This window comes from Panthera tigris, chromosome B3 (assembly GCF_018350195.1).
Source record: "Panthera tigris isolate Pti1 chromosome B3, P.tigris_Pti1_mat1.1, whole genome shotgun sequence".
Lineage (NCBI taxonomy): Eukaryota > Metazoa > Chordata > Mammalia > Carnivora > Felidae > Panthera > Panthera tigris.
In genome coordinates this window covers 39,774,759-39,790,860 of record NC_056665.1, presented here as the reverse complement: position 1 = coordinate 39,790,860, position 16,102 = coordinate 39,774,759, and the positions used below count along the sequence as shown (strand labels likewise).

The following is a 16,102-nucleotide window of genomic DNA, read 5'->3' as shown; positions in this document are numbered from 1 at the left end:
GTTGAACACTTAGATTTTAAAAGCTGGAGGTGGGATCCAGGGAGGGCACGGAAGTAAGGAGAATGGTGTCTGAGTGGATCCAAGCACTCCAAGCACGTTCATGACCCCCAATCAGCAGTGGGGCCCGGAGGTGTCCCCTCCAAACCAGTCCAAACCAGGCACCTCCTGTGGGGCCCTGTCTTCAGCCTTCCCCTCCAGCTCCTCTGCCTTGCTGACACCAAAGCCCACTAAAGCCTGAATCAAGGGTGCCTCCTTTGGTGGGTGGGGAGGGAGGGCAGGACCCTACACTCCACAAATGCCTGGATCCTACCCGTTCTCTCCCCTTCAAAGACCAGGCAGGGCAGTGCTCCCTCCCCTTTCCCACAAAGACAGACTGAGGCCCAGCAGCTTTAAGAGAAGGAAGAAAGCTTGAACCCAGAGCCAGGCCTCAGTGCACATCTATCTGCATCTGTCACTGGCTCCAGCTCTTTGTCACCGGAGCTCCTCCAGCTCCAGGGTGTGTCTGTGGTCCCACCACGGTCCCATGGTGGAGAGCAAGTGGAGTTTTATTACAGGTGGGGTCTGGGGACGAATTCTAGGTTGTCCTTGACTTCTCCCCACAAAATTGTGCAGTCTTTGGCAGGCACAATCCCAGGTGGGAAGGGGCTAGGTTGGGAAAGGACATGCCCATGACAGGCAAGGGCCACAGGCCAGAGCACATGCCCCGGGAGTTACCAGCCTCCCCAAACCAAGAGCCTATAGGCTGGGGAGGAGGAGCAGGAACCAGAAATCAGCAGAAGCCGGGTTGCCAGAGAGTTGTTACGAGGAAGCATTGAGTGCCCAGGGCCGCTGCTGGATTCCCAAGAGGATCTGGCTTTGTGCTTCCTGGAAGTACCCGTCCCCTGTTCCTGGCTGTCACCCCAAGACCTGCCCGCCCTGATCCAAGGACCCCAGCAACAACTGTCCCACTCCCCTTGCCTGTAAGGTCCCCTGCACCCTTCTAGCTGGCACAGCCTGCCCCTCCTGCTGTGCTGCTCGGGTTACCAAGAAGCCTGCCACGGAAAGCCTGCCATCCAACCCATTGTTCCTCAGGCCAGGAGGGCAGGGGCCCAAACGCAGACCCCTCCTCCCGGCTGGGGTGGGGGCAGATTCCCCCAGCCACCACAGCAGGCAGGGGCCCGAAGCCTTGGGTTGGGGAGCGGGATGGCGTGGAACTCCATGAGGCTTTAGGCCACCTTGCCCAAGCAAGGGGACAGCACAAGGACAATCAGCAGCCTGGCTCCTGGAGGCTGATTATGGCTCTTCTCTACTCCTCCTCCCCCCCTCCAACAGGACCCCTGGGGAGACAGATCCTTCTCTAGCCACACCAGTTCCTCTCCTGTGATTTGTTCTGAATTTTCAAACAAAGAGTAATTATGACAGATGTGGAGCAATCAGCGTCATTATGCGGAAACAAGAAAGGGAAAGGGAGCTGAGGGGGCCCCACGGGGGAGGGTAACTTGTCTTTCCTCCTCGGGAAGAGGCAATTCCCACCTCCACCGCCAGCAGCCCCAGCACCCTCCCAACTTCCTTTCCCTGCAGGAACCTGTACCCTGCACCCTGCACCCTGCCCCAGACAATCTGGGGCAACAGAGCCTCACAGCCTAACTGGCCCACCACACCATGGGCCTCCAGCAGCCACTGGGGGTGGGGGGCATGGAGCCCCGCCTGGCCCACCTGGAAGTGGCTCCCACTTTGGCCAGGGTTCAAAGCTGTTCTCTGCTCCCAACACTCCTTGCCTCCACCCTGTATGTGCCCTAGTACCCAGCTCTATTTCTGAGGCATTAATTCCGATTATGTTCTCAAGGGACTCTAGTCCCCTCTAAGGATCCTCAGGCCATTGAACTTTGGGTCAGGGAGACCTGGGTTTAAATCCCAGCTTCCTTACTTACTGTGTGCCCTTGAGCAAGTTAATTAACCATTCTGGCCTTCTGTTTACTCATCTGTAAAATAGGACTAGTAATACCTATCAATGCAAATGTTGTGGGAATTAAGTAAGTTAACACATAAAGGACTCAGGACAGCACAGCCCCCAAGTTACTAGCAATACTTCTACTAGTTAGTTCATCACAAGTGCCAGCACATAGGTAGCCCTCAAATCACTCAGCTCAGCGCCCAATGTGCTTTGGAAACCTGGAGGCCCCTGAAATACACCATGGATGTCAGGAGCCCACACCCAAGGTTTGCTGGTTAACGCTCACATCCAGAACTACAACTGCCCCTGGGGCAGGGCAGGACGCAAGAAAAACAGAAATATACATATATGTGTACCAGTTTCCCCTTGGGGAGGAGCATATAAAAAGATCCCTCCCTTCCCCGACTAGAGAGGCACCTGGGAAGGCGAGAGGTATGACACACCCAAGAGGTCCTCTAACCTGCCCAGGCTGGAGGATGAGCCATGTCCTTGGGCAGGTTACCTCCTTGGGGACTCAGTTTTCAAGTCTGTAAAATGACAAGGTTGGACTAGATGAGCTCCAGAGTTTGTCTTACTGCTCTGGATGCCTGTGATCCCACTGGAGGCTGGGAAGCCCGCCAAGGTCCTAGCCAGGCTGGGAATTTAAGGGTTCTTTTGCTGTAGCCTGCAACTCAGTGAAAGAGCTAGGATTGGTTCTCTCTCACGGTGGTCTGCCCCTCCTCTCCATTTAGGTGGTCTGGTCTCCGTCTGCCCACCCTAGGGCCCTGGAGCCTCTTGCTAGTCCCCCCTCACATTCCAATGGCCTTGGGGCAGCAGCCAGACCAGAAAGTCCAGTTCCTGCCCATTATCACTGCTCGAATCTGCACTGCAACCCAACACCAGCATTCCAGAGAGCAGCCTAGGGCTGCCCCCACCACCCACCGTGGTCAGTGTCCGGGCTCAGAGACAGGCCCCAAGCAGGGGCCAGTGTTCTCAGATTCCTCCCAGGGAAGGTCTGCCCCCAGGGGGGCTCTGGCTTGCTGGGGAGGCCATGGACCCTTTCCTTTGGGGTCATCTTCGAACCTCATCCTCTTAGCCTCTCCTCTTCCTATCTTTGTTCTGTGCCCAGGCCTGCGCTCACCTACTTTTGCTCCCGAAACAGAGGGATCTCTCTCCCAGCACAGCAGGGGATGGTGGATGCAGGAATTGCCACAATTGGAGAAAGAGGCAGGAAGAAGGACAGAACAATAGAGAGAGGAGTTGGAGAAAGGACAGGGCAGAAGAAGCAAGGGCTGAGGGGTGATAAAGACAAAGACCCTAGGCGTGGCCTCACAAGAAGGCAGAGGCGGAGGGCAGTTTGTGGAAGAGTGTCAAAGGGCACTGAACCAAGATCCAGAGATGAGATAGACAAAAGTGGGTGGGAGAAGCTGGGATGTGAGCCCTTGGCATCCAATTTCCCTCCCTGGGCCTGAATCAGGTGGCTGTCTGGCTGCTATTAAGCCTACACTCTCCAACTCCCTCCATCTCCCTGGGGCCTGGGGTCTGGCCAACCACCTTTGCTCAACCCCTGCCTTCCCACCTTCACTGGTCCTGATATCACGTGTCCAGGCACCCCTCCTCAGGAAGCCACTGGGGCTGCTCCCATCTGTTTTCTGTCCTTCCCTTATATTTGAGGACCATCACAAAAAGCGAGCATTTCTTGGAGCAGGCTGGACAAAGCTGGGGGCCAGGGGAACAAGCCCAGAAATCAAAGAGCAGTGCTTTGTGGGGGTAAGGAGCAGCACAGGCCAGCAGGCTCTATCGCAGCCAGATTGCTGGCACCTACCTAATGAATAAATAAGAGCACGGTGTAGGCTCCCAAGGTGCTATAGCTGTGACCGCACGCCCATAAGGTAAGCCCTCACCCTCCACCAATGACCCAGGACTTGCCTCCCTCTTCTCTCACTTCAGTCAGCTGGGTAAGTATCAGTCTTCACAGGACCTACAAATTGGCTACCACTACCTCCTGCCCTGCACCTGTCCTGTCCTGTCCACTCTCGCCTTCCAGTCTGGCCACAATGTCCAAGGGAAGTGGGATTCCCACAGCAAAGCCCTTAGAGAAGAGATAGACGCCAATCTTGGGCCCCATGCACATCCTTCAGGCACGCACCTGTATGCTCAGGTACCCACACAGCTCCAGGTGGCCACACACACACACACACACACACAGACACACACACACTACTGATGTCTACATTCCTTATTGCAACAAGGCTATGGCCAGAGAATCTTAGGGTGCCATAGGTTATTTACACAAGGCAGACACTTTTGGAATCACTTGGTCCTGTTTAAACAAAGACAACAGTGAGCTCTTTGGTTTTCCATCCTGGGTGCCCTTCTGTTCCATTCTAATTTTTTGAAGGCTGTGTAGAACAGCCTTCAAGCTGCTATGAAAAGTCTCTCTCTCTCTCTCTCTCTCTCTCTCTCTCTCTCTCTTACATGGACACACACACACACACACACACACACCCGCAGGGACTCTAGAGAGGAGAGGGAAAGGCAATACAAGAAAGCCAGGAGTGAAAAAGTCCTTTCTCCCTGGGGGTGGGGAGGGGACAGGGGGTTAAGGGGGGCTGGGGGCCTGTTTCATTTGCAGGCTGCAAATGCCTCTCCTATTCACCGGCCTGCATTCCCAGCCAAGGCGCCCGGCCACGGACAATGCCGGGAACAGGAACAGAGGAGATTTGCACATTGTGTTCAAGGGGCCAGCTGGCTGCCTGCGACAGTGGAGCCAAGGTGTGGGAACCAGAAGCATTCGACTTCCACATTCAAGTCCTGCGGGTGGGGGTGAGCGGGGCCCTCCCCCCTCAGCTGGGGCCAGTGTGGCTAGGGACAGGGGCCTCATCCTGCCAGGGAATAAAGTCCAAGGCAGGAGACCCCGAGACCCAGGCATGAAGGGTACCGAGCAGTATGGTCTCTGCTTCATGCCCCATCTGGCGAGGAAGAGTCTCAGCTCCTCTGGAGATAAACATGCAGCAGCAACCACCCCCTGATCGTGCCCTGAGTGTGTTATATTCCCCTGCCGATCCGCCCTGTTCACAAGCTTCTGTTCCTTTGAGCTATGCTATCAATTACAAAGCCAGAAGAGACAGAGAGAGAGGGAGAAAGCAAAAGAGAAGCGGCAAGAGAAACAAGAGAGACAGAGCTTTCCACCCGGAGAGCCACATGTCCATTTAGTTTTTACCAAGCTCCACAGGCAGGGGACGTGAGAAATACAAAAGAGAAGCCCTTTAGGAGCTTAAAATCTAGTCGAGGAGACAGATGGAATACCCAGCCCCAAAACAGTTACTTAACAATGTAAGCAGCCATCACTGAAAGGGAGGTTGGGCCTGAATGCCACAGACCGCAAATACTGTGCTGCCACCGCTCCCCCCTCTGCCCCCCCCCCCCCGCCGCCTTAGGAGGGGGAAGAAGAATTACTGTAAGCTAAGTGGTCTTTGGGGAGGGGTTGGGTAAGGGACAAACAGGGGCAAGAATGGACCGGGAAAAGGCCCAGCAGAGGCAAGTGTGTCCCAAGGACCGGCTGCATGCATGGCAAGGAAGCCTTAACACCTTAGAGCTGAGATGAACCTGAGTCCCACCACTCAACTCTACAATGAGAAAAACAAACCCCAGAGAGGGTGAGTGATTGCCCAGAGCCACGCAGGACTCCTGGTGTCCGGGCAAGGGCCTTCCCATCACACCTCACGGCTTCTTAGGAGTGTCAGAGGAGTGTCAGTGTGGCGTGCTGACGGGTGTGTAAAAGGGCCTGACTTTTGGCCATTTGCAACGACCTCTGGCATGGTTATGGGCGAGCTGCCTGGCATTGTACCAGAGCAGGCCTAGTCATTGTCATTCATCTCCTCATCACACCAGTGACGTTTCAGCAACACCTGGTCCTGCTCTACCAGGTGGGCAGATGTCTGTGTTTGAGAGGCAGTGGGGAGGCTTCCTCAGGGCTGCCTCAGCTGAGCTGCCCTTCAAGGAGGAGAAAAAGCTTGGGTTCCATACCTCAGGTCCGAGCATACAGCCTCCAGGTGACACAGGCCTCTGAGGTTACCTGCCACTGTGCCAGAAACCACTTCCCTCCACAGCCACTGCCCTCCCCAGAAACACTCCAGGGTCCCCTCCCCTACATACACTGAGCCCCACCTCCCCGCATAAGCTGTACTCCCCAGTAGCTCCAGCCCATAGTTCTCCCACCCCCTGCCCCCACAACCTGGCTCCACAGATCTAGACTCTGACCCTTCCCCAGATGCACACAACCGTGGATCTTGCTGCTGAAAGAGGGTTCCAGAGTAGCTGGTTAAACCACTTTCCCTCAGCCTGGTTGAGAATGAATCGGACTTTAGAAGTAGGTACCTGGGGGCCTGAGAGGTAAGTGCCTCCCTGAGATGGAGGCAGCAGGAACCTAGACTTGGACTTTCTCTCTCTTGCCACCCCCCACAGCCTCTTTCTAGGAGTCTGGGCTAAACCAGGGGCCTTCCTGGAATCACCACAGCTAGAGGAGCTTAGAACTTCGCATTTCTTCTTCTCATTTAATATTTTTATTTGTAGTAATTTAAACCATTTTTAAATGTACAGTACAGTAGTGTGGGGGTGGGGTGGGCGGAGGGGAACAGACAATCCACAGTGGGCTCTATGTTGACAGCAGATGGTCCGGTGCCAGGATCGAGCTCATGAACCTCAAGATCATGACCCGAGTGGAAGTCGGACGCTTAACTGACTGAGCCACCCAGGCACCCCAGAACTTCTCATTTCTCAGAATCACAATGTTAACATTTAAGGAACATTTTCTAGGTGCCCTGCACTGTGCTAAGTTCTTTACCCATACTAACATGGGTAATCCTCACAACATTCCTCCTTGGTAAGCACTATTTCCCCTATTTTAAAGACCGTGAGAGGGGGTTGCCCGGGTGGCTCAGTAGGTTAAGCCTCTGACTCTAGATTTTGGCTCAGGTTACGATCTCACAGTTCGTGGGATTGAGTCCCATGTCAGGCTCTGTGCTGACAGCACGGAGCCCGCTTTGGATTCTCTCTCTCCTTCTCTCTGCCCCTGTTGCTTCCATCCACCCTAAATAAATAAATATTAAAAAAAATAAAGACTCTGAGAGGTTAAGGGGGCACCTGGCCGGCTTAATTGGTAGAGCATGATACTCTTGATCTCCAGGTCATGAGTTCGAGCCCCATGTTGGGTGTAGAGATTTCTAAAAAATAAATATATAAACTTAAAAAAAAAGTGGAGAGAAGGCTGGGTGGCTCAGTCAGTTAAGCATCCGACTTTGGCTCAGGTCATGATCTCATGGTTCATGGGTTCAAGCCCCGAGTCGGGCTCTGTGCTGATAGCTCAGAGCCTGGAGCCTGCTTCAGATTCTGTGTCTCCCTCTCTCTCTGCCCCTCCCCTTCTTGCACTCTGTCTCTCAAAAATGAATAAAACCGTTAAAAAAAATAAAATAAGAAGTGGGGTGTAAACAGCTTGTGTTGGAATTTAAAAAGATAAAAAAGTATATATTATATCTATAAAATAAAGAGTCCCAGAGGTTAAGTGACTTGCCCAAGTCCGTCCAGTTGGGGTATATTTGCTTCCACGGCCCACCCTCACAACCACCGCTGGGCCCACCCAGGCTGAACAGCCCCAGGCTGGGAGGGAGGCCATCCTGGCTCTTTGAGAACCTGGCCACCATGGAGATAGGCTGGGCCACACCCTAAATTAGTGGTCACTTACCTAGCACTAACAGTACTACTTGATGATCACTTTCTAGGTGTCAGGCCCTGTGCCAGAGGTTTATATCCATCACCTCATTTGATCCTCCAGTAGCCCTGATAGGCTGATGAGATTGTGACCATTTTGTCAGATGAGGGCACAAAGGCTCAAGAGGGTCAGTAATTCATCAGTGAGTGGCAGAGCTGGGGTTCAAAGTCTGGCCCTGCACCCGTGTTCTCCCAACTGTTGTGCCACCCACATACCCGCCCCCTCCCCCGCAGTGATCATGACCTGGGGGTGGGCTCTGCTCTAGCACCTTGGACTGGCAGCGTCAGTCGGCTTCATCTGGGCTCTTGTTAGAAATGCAGAACCCCAGGCCTTGGCTTAGACCTACTGACTCAAAATATGAATTTTACCAAGTTCCTTGGGTACTTCATGGGCAGAGTAAGATTTGAGAAGTCCTGGTCTAGATCATACAGATCTTTGCTCCAATTCTCCAAGGGACCTGAGACCAGGAAGTGAAGGCAGGGACTGAGAATATCAGTGCGGGGTGGGTGCTCCAATCATCTCCCCTCCTTGTATCTAGCCCATTTATCTCTCTCTTTTTAAAAAAATACTTTATTTTTAAAATATCTCTACACCCAACGTGCGGCTCGAACTCACACCCCCAAGATCAAAAGCATACTCCATGGACTGAGCCGCCTGGACTCCCCATAGCCCATCCCACTTTGGGGTCATCCAGGGGCACAGACCTCAACAGGTGAGAGCCAATGCACATATTCCCACTGGGTCAGGTGATGCACATGCCTTCCCCAGAGCCCTCCAGAGGGATGGCAGAGGGTCTCACAGGCCAACCCAGCTTCAGCCCGCACTCTGAGGCCCACACTCTGAGGTTTGGGAGAATCCCCAGGCCTTACCAGGAAGGAGTTAAAACAGAACAAGTTGCACTCTGGCTCCAATAATTCCACTCCCTGGTAGATTTCCCTGGAGTACTTCCTAACTGAATCCCAGTGAGGGAGAAAGCTGGGGGCTGGGCGCAGAGTCAGGCAGTTTGCTCTTGTTGGTGATGTCGGTAAATCGCCTTTAAATGAAGACTACAGTATTGGCTCCCATTACTGAGAGCCTCCTATGGGCCAGGCAAATAGTGGGGTGTGTTAGTCCTTACAATCCTCCCACAGAGTAGGATTAAATGCACATTTCACAGGTGAGTAAACTGAGCCCCAGAGAGGTTAACTTGTCCAGGGTCTGTCTTATTACTAACGAATGTCTTAATTTGCAGCCTCCAGACTGGAAGCACATGGAACAGCAAGGCAGAGAACCCAGACATGCTGGACTCATGAATACTCTCAGGGCCCTGAGCCACTCCATCCTGAAAAGGAGGTATTTGGACCTGAAGCACTCAAGGGATCAGCCTGCGGTGTTGTCCACCCTGGTCAGGCCATCTTTGAATGACAGCATCTGAGACCACTGGGATGGAAGAGGGGGCGTTCCTAGCTGTCGCCTTTGGCCCAAAGGTCAGATGCCCCCCAGGGCTGCCCCCACAGACCTGGACCCCTATCTGCCCTGACAGGCTAATCCGCTGGGGCTGGGGCTGGGCGGACTGTGTCTGTGAGCCGCGCTTAGCATGGCCCCTCCCCATCAGCCCCCAGGGAGCAGGCAGGAGAAGCAGGGGGCTCCAGAGGGCTCCTCACACCTTTCAGCAAGGCACCCTCCCATGTCACACAACATCTGCAGTGCCTGCAGGCACATGGGCAGGGAGTTATTACCAAAGGAGAAAACTCAGGCAGCTAATCAGCTTTGGAGGTTTCTAGGGACATCAGCTTGTGAAGTGAGAAAAGGAGATCCAGCCACCCGGTTGCTTGGTATCCAAGCATTCCCCCACGGGGTCACAAGCCTTGCGGGGAGGGGGCGCGGAGAGGGAGGCCGCATCAGACTGCCAGAGCCTGGAGGCAACCCCCCAGCTGTCCCCAGGACCCCAAAGGATTAACTAGGCTGACCTCACCCACCGGCCCTTCCCCCAGCTAGAGCCACAGCTCAGTTTCTGATACTGTGGGAGTTTAAGGAAACCAAACATCTTGAAGGTATTACCATTTATAGAAAAGCACATTTACAATTAGCTATATATAAACACCTGGGATTTATCTCCCAGAATTCTAGGCCAGCGATGCAGAGGCCAGTGTTGACACAAGCCAGGGAGAGTGTGGGGGTCATCACCCTGAGAAATCTCCTTTCTCTCATGGGCAGATCTTCCCGGGGGCCCCACCCCTGTGTCCACGTCCACGCTTCTCTTCCTCACACCCAGCCATCTGCTCAGGGGATGCGCCAGCCTTCCCTACACCGCCGAGGGCTGGGGTTGCGGGGTCACTGAGCCAGAAGTGATTCCGTCTCAAGGTCCAGAGAGCTCCATATGGGGGCCTGGATCAGCCTTCTTTAGAACAAAGGGGCATCTTAAACTCAATGAGAGGGCTCCTGCCTCAGAACGATTCATCACTCACCAGTCATTCCCAGCAACTGTGCACATGCCCTCAGAGCCAGGGAGAAACTCGGCAGCCATCAGCCAGGGAAGAGGCAACATGCCACAGGAGTCAGGGGGAGGGGGGAGGGTTCAGGCAGCCTAGACTGCAGTCCGGCTCCTCGGCCTACTGCAGTGTCATGGAATCCCTCTAAGTCTCAGTGCTGTCACCTGTAAAAGGGGGCAAAAACTGCCTATCTCCCTGGGCCACGATGATGACTGAATGAGATCATTTATGTAAAAACACTGAGGCAGGGAGCTCAGCACACAGCAAGTGCTTGCTAAGTGTTACCTAGAATTATTACCAGCACCTTTAAGGTGTTGCCTCTTTAAGCAGCCTCTTTAGTGGACACCCCCTCCCCTAGATGTATGAAGTTATGGGGCAGAGAACACTCACCACTTCTAAAACTTTTGCCCTCTCTCAAGAGCAGCAGTTCTCAGCCAGGACCGCCCCGCCCCCACCCCCCCAGCCTGCCACCCACCAGATCCATAGGTAAGTCTGGGTTACACACCCACGAGTGTGCACAAAGAACAACAGAATTTTTGCAGAACGGGGCAGCAGAGCACAGCCATCACTTCATCACAACTGGTGGTCCGTCAGTGCAAGCCGAGCACAATTCTAGAACAGAAACACCTTGCCTGGCCTTTTCCCTCCATCCAAAACACATCAGATAGCAAGTCGCCACAATGTACGCTTTGAATCTCTTAAAATTCTATTGTCAGTTATACCTCAATAAAGCTGAAATTGAAAAAAAAAAACCAAGTACATTAGCACGAAGGTGAATGGGAGTGACGTCATCATTGTGGTGACCCTGAAATTATTCTGCCATATTTTTTTTTGCAAAACAAATTGTGGACAAGCTTCAGAATATCACTACTGTATAGTGAGTCTTATCCTACCCAAAAGATTTGAAAGTCAGCACATAATTAAAAATGGCATGTAGCTAAATCACCCTTCAAAATTCTCTTAAATCACCCATAAAGTATGACTATTGTTTCTTTTTTCTTTTTTTTTTTTAATCTTTTTTTTAGTGTTTACTTACGTTTTAGAGAGAGAGAGAGAGAGAGACAGAGTGCAAGCTGGGAAGAAGCAGAGAGAGAGGGAGACACAGAATCTGAAGCAGGCTCCAGGCTCCGAGCTGTCAGCACAGAGCCCCACGTGGGGCTCGAACTTACTAACTGTGAGATCATGACCTGAGCCAAAGTCGGACAGACGCTTGAATTGACTGAGCCACCCAGGCGCCCCAACTATTGTTTCTTTAAACACGAGAATCCTACTCAATGGCCTGGGTGCTCACAGTATACGGGAAGCTAAGGCACACCAGCCCAAGAATTGGCTAAGGCTCACCCTCTTTCTCTCCCTCTCCCAGCAACAGTGTTTGGCTACATTCTTGTCAAATTACATTCCAATCAATTGAAAGAATATGTGATATAATTCTACCACCACGAATGATTACTATGTACCTTTTAACTGACCCACGCTAAGAAATCCGTCCTCCGCAAGGCTGACAGTACTGCTCCCCTGCCCCCAACCCCTAGGCTGACCCTGGATACCCAGTCTGGGAAAGAACAGTAAAGGGTGTCCACTTACTTGCAGCCTGGATTCGAGCCTTCCGGCTGACCACCAGCCCAAAGCGGTTCTGAGCCACACACTCATAGTCACCCTCGTCTGAAGGGCTGCCTCCCCGATCCAGCCGGAAGTGATGGATCATCAGGGACCCATTGGCCAGCAAGGTGGAGTGGGTACTCTCCAGCAGCTCCACCCCATTCTTCCTCCAGGTGATTCGCACTGGAGGAGTCCCCTCCACTCTGCAGCCCAGCACTATAGGCTGCCCAGGGACTGCAACATCATCACTTGGTTCCACAGCAAATGCCAGTTCAGCAGAGTGGCCAAGACCTGTATCGGGCCGGGCAGATGAGAGGAAAAGGAGAGGTCAGTGTCGAATGAACAGGCAGGGAGAACTCCATACACAGGTGTTCCAAGTTCCCTGGATCTGCACACCCACCCCACCTTTCTGTAACGCTAACAGAAATCTCTATTATATACAGAACTTACTTTATGCATTACAAAGTGCCGTCTCATGCAGTATTTTACTCAGTCAGCAGACCATCTCAGAGAGAGGGAGAGAGATTATTTGTACCATTCCCTCTTTTACAGATAAGGAACTGATGTCCAGAGATATTAAGCAACTTGTCCAGGGTGTCACAATTAACAGTTACAAATCTGAGATCCAAAAGTAAGACCGATTGCAACACAACTGCTGCCTCTTTTGCAGTCACTTTGGCTAAACGCTGAAGCCTCACAGACTTGCAGGGTGTGACCTTAGGTAAAGTGTTCAACCTGTCCTAGCTTCCCATTCCTCATCTGTTTAAGTCAGGAACATAGGGGCCCCTGGGTTGCTCAATCAGTTAAGCGGCCAACTCTTGATTTCAGCTCAGGTCTGATCTCAGTGGGTTCCTGAGATCAAGCCCCACATCGGGCTCTGCGCTGACAGTGTGGAGCCTGCTTGGGATTCTCTCTGTCCCTCCCCACCCCCCAAATAAATAAATAAATAAACACTTAAGAAAAAATAAATCAGGAACACAATGTGGCTTGTATCATAGAGTTGTTGAACAAGATGAACAGATTCAAAGTCACTATGAAGTTCTGGGAGCCTGGGTGGCTCAGGTGATTAAATTTCCAACTCTTGGTTTTGGCTCTGGTCATGATCTCATAGTTTGTGAGTTCAAGCCCCATGTTGAGTTCTGTGCCAACAGTTTGGAGTCTGCTTGGGATTCAATCTCTTCCTCTCTCTGTGCCCCTGCCTGGCTTTCTCTCTCTCTCTCTTAAAATAAATAAACATTTAGGATAAAAAAAAAAGAGAAAAGGTAGATGTTCTAAGCAAAAGTATAGTGAGACAGTAATAAATCATTGCTTATTTTTGCTGGCAAAACCATCTGAGGCCTGGTCTGTTGCCTGGCAGGGAGCAGGATGTGTGGGTGCGGTACCAGGTACAGGCTAGGTTATGGCCCAGCCTGGCTGCTTCTCCCCTAGGATGCTCTGAGTTTGGGTTGTTCTGGCTGTTTTGCCTTTGCCATAAGGAGAATTGAGGGGATACCAAGCGTCAACTCAGACTTCCCAAAATTCAGGAACAGGGAGGTTTCTAGAACCTTTACTCTCAGCGACCTCACCACTCCTGTAGAAGAAAACACAGCTGGAAGAAGAGAAGGGGAAGAAGGTGATCCGGGAATCAGGAGAATCCCGACAGGAAGGACAAACGCTCCAATCCCAGGCGTGACGCGAAGTCCCCAACTTCTCCAACGAGCCACTTACCAGACCAGTTACAACTTCACTCCAGGAGGAATGAACCCACCTGGCCTGAAAGGGCAGCCACAGAGCCCTCGTCACATTTCCAGGGAACTAGCGATCCTGGAGCTGGCCCCTCCCCAACAGACCAGCGCCCTCCCTGGTTGGGGGAGATGGAAAGTGGGTGGGGAGAAAGGAGGAGGGGGGCTGGGGTTACGGACGATTCCCCCAAACACAGGGATATGTAATATTTTAAGACATTTGAGGGTTTACACCCCTTCGACCCCCTACCAACCCTCCCCCTGTCCTGCGTTTCAGCCGCCTCAGCCCCCAACCCAACCCCGGTATAGCTGTTGAGGGATAAAGTTTCTTCTCGTAGATGCGGACGCGATATCTTTCTTCTCCGGAGCTGAGAGAAGAGAGAACACCGCCCGGACGAGGGTCCGCTGAGTGTGTGGGGTGGGAAGGGAAGGGACTAGACTTTGCACTCCTCTCCCGTGAGATGGGCCCATACAGCTACAGAGGGAAAGGGTGGCGATGACGGAGTTCTGAGCAGTAACGCGGGCAGACCCCCGAGCCTGGGGACAGGGGCGCTCCGCCTGTGCACCCTCCGGGGAAGGGCGGGCACGTGGGTGTCCCCGCCGCTCGTTCCCTCTCAGTCAGCTCCCCTTCCCCTTCCTCGGCTCGCGGGGTCTGTCTTGGGTCTCCCCCTCCCCTGGCGAGGCCCTCCGGGACTCTGCTTCGTCCCCTTCCTTGGTCTCCGCTGAGCACTCCCGGTGCCAGTCCCAGCTCTAAATCCAGGATGTGCCCTCTCGGACCCGCCTCCGCTCCCCCCCCCCCCCCGCCCGACCTGCTGCGTTCGGTCTCAGCAGCCTCGGGCTACTCTGGTCCACCCGGCTCGCTCACTCCGACAGACTCAGCCCTGCGGTGCCCCGTGGCTCGTTTCCCCCTCTCCCCAACTCAGCCCGCTCGCCTAGCTCCTGCTTTGCCGCGCTCCTCGCATATCGGTCCGGGCTCGCGTCCTGCCGGAGTCCTGGAGCCGCAGCGCACTGAACCGCAGTCTCTCTTCCAGAGCCGGGTCCTCAGCATCCCCCTGCCTGCCCTGCCACCGGCTTCAGTGCCCTTTCCCCCGGCTCCGCCCCGTCCCGCTCGGCTCCCCTTCTCCGGCAAGACCCTCCGGCCCTGAGTCCGCCGGCAGGTCTGCGCAGCTCTTCCCAGGTCCGCCCCTAGCGCCCACCTACTCCCTACTCGCCCTTCCCGGGGCTCGGTCCGCGGGCCCCCGGGGCGCTCACCGTCGCTCGGCGCGGGCAGCAGCAGCGGCAGCAGCAGCGGCAGTAGGAGCCGGAGCCGGCGCGGCGCGGGCGGGCTGCGCGGGGGCGCGGCGCGCGGAGCAGCCATGGGGCTCTCGGTCCGCTCGGCTCGGCGACGCGCGGCTCCGGGGCCTCTGGCGGCTCACAGCGTCCCGCGGGGCCGGCGCCGGGGCCGGGGCCGGGGCTCCGGCCGGGGCCGAGCCCGGGCGGCGGCGGGCTGGGGCCACATGCCTCCCTAGGAGCGCCGGGGGCGCAGGGGGAGCGACGCTTGCGCCATCTTGCACCCACCCTGGTGATCTGTCAGCCTTGCCCGGGGTGCGCGCTCCGCACTCGCACCGCCCGCGCCCGCCCCGCCCTCCTCCCTCTGCCCGCCGCCCCCCTTCCCTCCCCTCCCGGTCCCCTCCCCCAGCCCCTCTCCCCGGAGGCCCGGTCTGGGGAACAAAAGAGCCGGCGAGCGCTTTAAGCGGCCGGACATTCCCGGCTGAGCGGCGGACGCGCCCCCTGCGCTTTGAACTGTGGCTCGAGCGGCAGGCGCCGTCCCGGGCTACTGCCCGGTACCCCCTGCCCGCGGGCCAGCCCCGGACTTGGGGAACTGGGGAAGTGGAGACCCAGCAGACTGTCAAGTGGGTCCGGGCTGCGGAGAAGCACTCAAAGCCATGAGATTTGCTCTGACCCCGCTCTTTCTGCTGAGCCCTCCTCCACCGTGTCCAAGTGTGTATTTTCGAGATAATTCCCTAAAAGCTGCACAAACTTGTCAAAGGTTCGGTTTTCCATGGTTTCTGGTCCTGCCACCCAAAGGCTAGGACGTTTAGCTGCAAGACTGGTCTCTCTAGACTGCAGAGTTCTGGCGCTTGGGTGGACCGGAGGTAGAAGGGGTTAGGAAGCAGCTTCTCCCAGAGCCCTGGGGTAGCAGACCCAACAGGACAATGAGAACGCTGAAGTAACCTGGGTTCCGACCCCAGTTCTGCTTGCTGTCTAGCCCAGCCAACCCAGGCAGTCACTCTCTGAGCTCATCTAAAAGATATAGATAATCCTATCTCTCTCCTGCTCACCCCTAGGGATTTTTTAAAAACACAGGTCCTAACAAATGACCTGGCAAACTGAAAGTTAAAATTCTCAATAACATTTCTGTCACAAAGAAGATTCTAGGTGTTTCATGTCAGAGAACATATGAGGCAACCAGTAAGAATTTTACAGAAGCTATATAGGCACGTATCACCTCTTATGAGACGCATACCCATGCTAGCCCTCAGAGACCTTTTCTTTTGGCCACTCATTAGTAAATGATCTTCTGTTGAGTCCAGCATGATGAGCTAGTCCATCTACTAAGTTCTAGGAGAAGGAGATTTAAAGAGGGTAG

The 16,102-nt window shown here is 54.3% G+C and overlaps 1 protein-coding gene across 1 annotated transcript in view; it reads right to left on the bottom strand.

The window, feature by feature from the left end:
• The window catches only part of IGDCC3 (immunoglobulin superfamily DCC subclass member 3), a 40,326-nt gene extending 25,496 nt beyond the window's left edge, over positions 1-14,830 (bottom strand). The window contains exons 1-2 of the mRNA XM_042988616.1: positions 14,725-14,830; positions 11,738-12,043 (exon numbers count right to left, since the gene is read on the bottom strand). Coding sequence (XP_042844550.1) covers positions 11,738-12,043; positions 14,725-14,830 — 412 coding nt within the window. The remainder of the gene's footprint in view (positions 1-11,737; positions 12,044-14,724) is intronic.
• Positions 14,831-16,102: the final 1,272 nt, after the last annotated feature.